This window comes from Myxine glutinosa, chromosome 2 (genome assembly GCF_964187855.1).
Source record: "Myxine glutinosa chromosome 2, kmMyxGlut1.1, whole genome shotgun sequence".
Taxonomy (NCBI): domain Eukaryota; kingdom Metazoa; phylum Chordata; class Myxini; order Myxiniformes; family Myxinidae; genus Myxine; species Myxine glutinosa.
In genome coordinates, this window is record NC_136262.1 from 225311351 (window position 1) to 225312785 (window position 1435).

The 1435-nt window shown below is 56.9% G+C and overlaps 1 protein-coding gene across 1 annotated transcript in view; it reads left to right on the forward strand.

Moving 5' to 3' along the window:
- The first annotated feature begins 248 nt into the window (after positions 1 to 248).
- The window catches only part of INA (internexin neuronal intermediate filament protein alpha), a 52249-nt gene continuing 51062 nt past the window's right edge, over positions 249 to 1435 (forward strand). The window contains exon 1 of the mRNA XM_078772298.1: positions 249 to 1435. This exon is cut by the window's right edge and continues 79 nt beyond it. Coding sequence (XP_078628424.1) covers positions 444 to 1435 — 992 coding nt within the window. The 5' untranslated portion in view covers positions 249 to 443.

The following is a 1435-nucleotide window of genomic DNA, read 5'->3' on the forward strand; positions in this document are numbered from 1 at the left end:
TGCGGCAAAGAGGATGGGTCGTACCACTTCGCCGGGGAGCAGAGGGGGCGCTCAAATATTAACGAGCCGGGCAGAAATACTGGAAACCGCCATTTTGCTAAAAGGGAAATATAAAAATTTACAAATCTTTAAGCTCATTGAAAATTCCGATAATTTTAAGCGTTTGGTAAGGTTTTTTGGGAGAATAAGTGAGCCCGACGTCAAGTGAGCCGCTGGGAGTGAATGGTTCGTGCCGAGTCCTTATAAGCTCGATAAGTTTGCCTCGCATTGCGCGTCGGGAGAAAGCGAGTCCAACCGTTGTGCCTTTAGGCTTCGGGGCGTCATCACTCATCAGTTACCCGAGTACGTGGTGATCGTACCTCAAAGTCGGTCATAAAAGCGTTGTAAACGAGCTCGAAAGGACACAGTATTCATTGTTGTGGTAAACGCGGCGATCGTATACAATGAGTGTACTCAGCACCGAGGCCAGCTCCGTCTCCTCATACCGCAGGATGTTCGGTGGTGACGCGTCGCGTCACTCGGCGCGCTCTTTCCAGTCTCACTCGGCGAGTAGTTACGGCAACGGCTACTCGTCTCACTCGTGGAGCCGGGGGTCGGCCCCGCGGACGTTGGCGGCGAGACGCCCTCAGCACACGTACAGCAGCTCTCTGGGGACGGCCATGGGCGGTTCGTCGGACATGCTGGACCTGAGCCAGGCGTCTGCACTCAACACCGAGTTCAGGTCGATGAAGATCAACGAGAAAGAACAGCTCCAAGGCCTAAACGACCGATTCGCCGGTTACATCGAGAAAGTTCACGAATTCGAAGAAACCAAACGCTCCCTCGAGACCGAGGTGACGTTGCTGAGGCAACGACAGTCGTGCCCGTCGCGTCTCACCGAGATCTACGACTCGGAGATGCGGGAGCTGCGCTCGCTGGTCGACGACCTCAATCACGAGAAGACTCAGTTTCAGATCGAGCGCGAGCAGATGGACAACGAGCTGCAGCGCGTGCACGAAAGGTGCGAGCACGAGATGCGTTTGCGACAGGACGCCGAGAACGCCATGAAGAACCTGCGGAAGGACGTGGACAACGCGACGATCGTCCGCGCCGACCTGGAGAAGCGGGTCGAGTCTCTGCTCGACGAGATCGCCTTCCTGCGCAAGGTGCACGACGAGGAGGTGGCCGAGATGCACGCGGTCCTGCAGGAGACGCAGGTGTCCGTGGACATGGACACGATCAAACCGGACTTGTCCATGGCACTCAAGGAGATCCGTGGGCAGTACGAGACCCTGGCGGCGCAAAACATGCACACTGCTGAGGACTGGTACAAGAACAAGTTCACGAACATGAGCGAGGCGGCGGCAAAGAACAACGACGCCATCCGCGCCGCCAAGGAGGAGATCGTGGAGTATCGGAGGCAGCTGCAGGCGCGGAACACTGAGATCGACGCGAT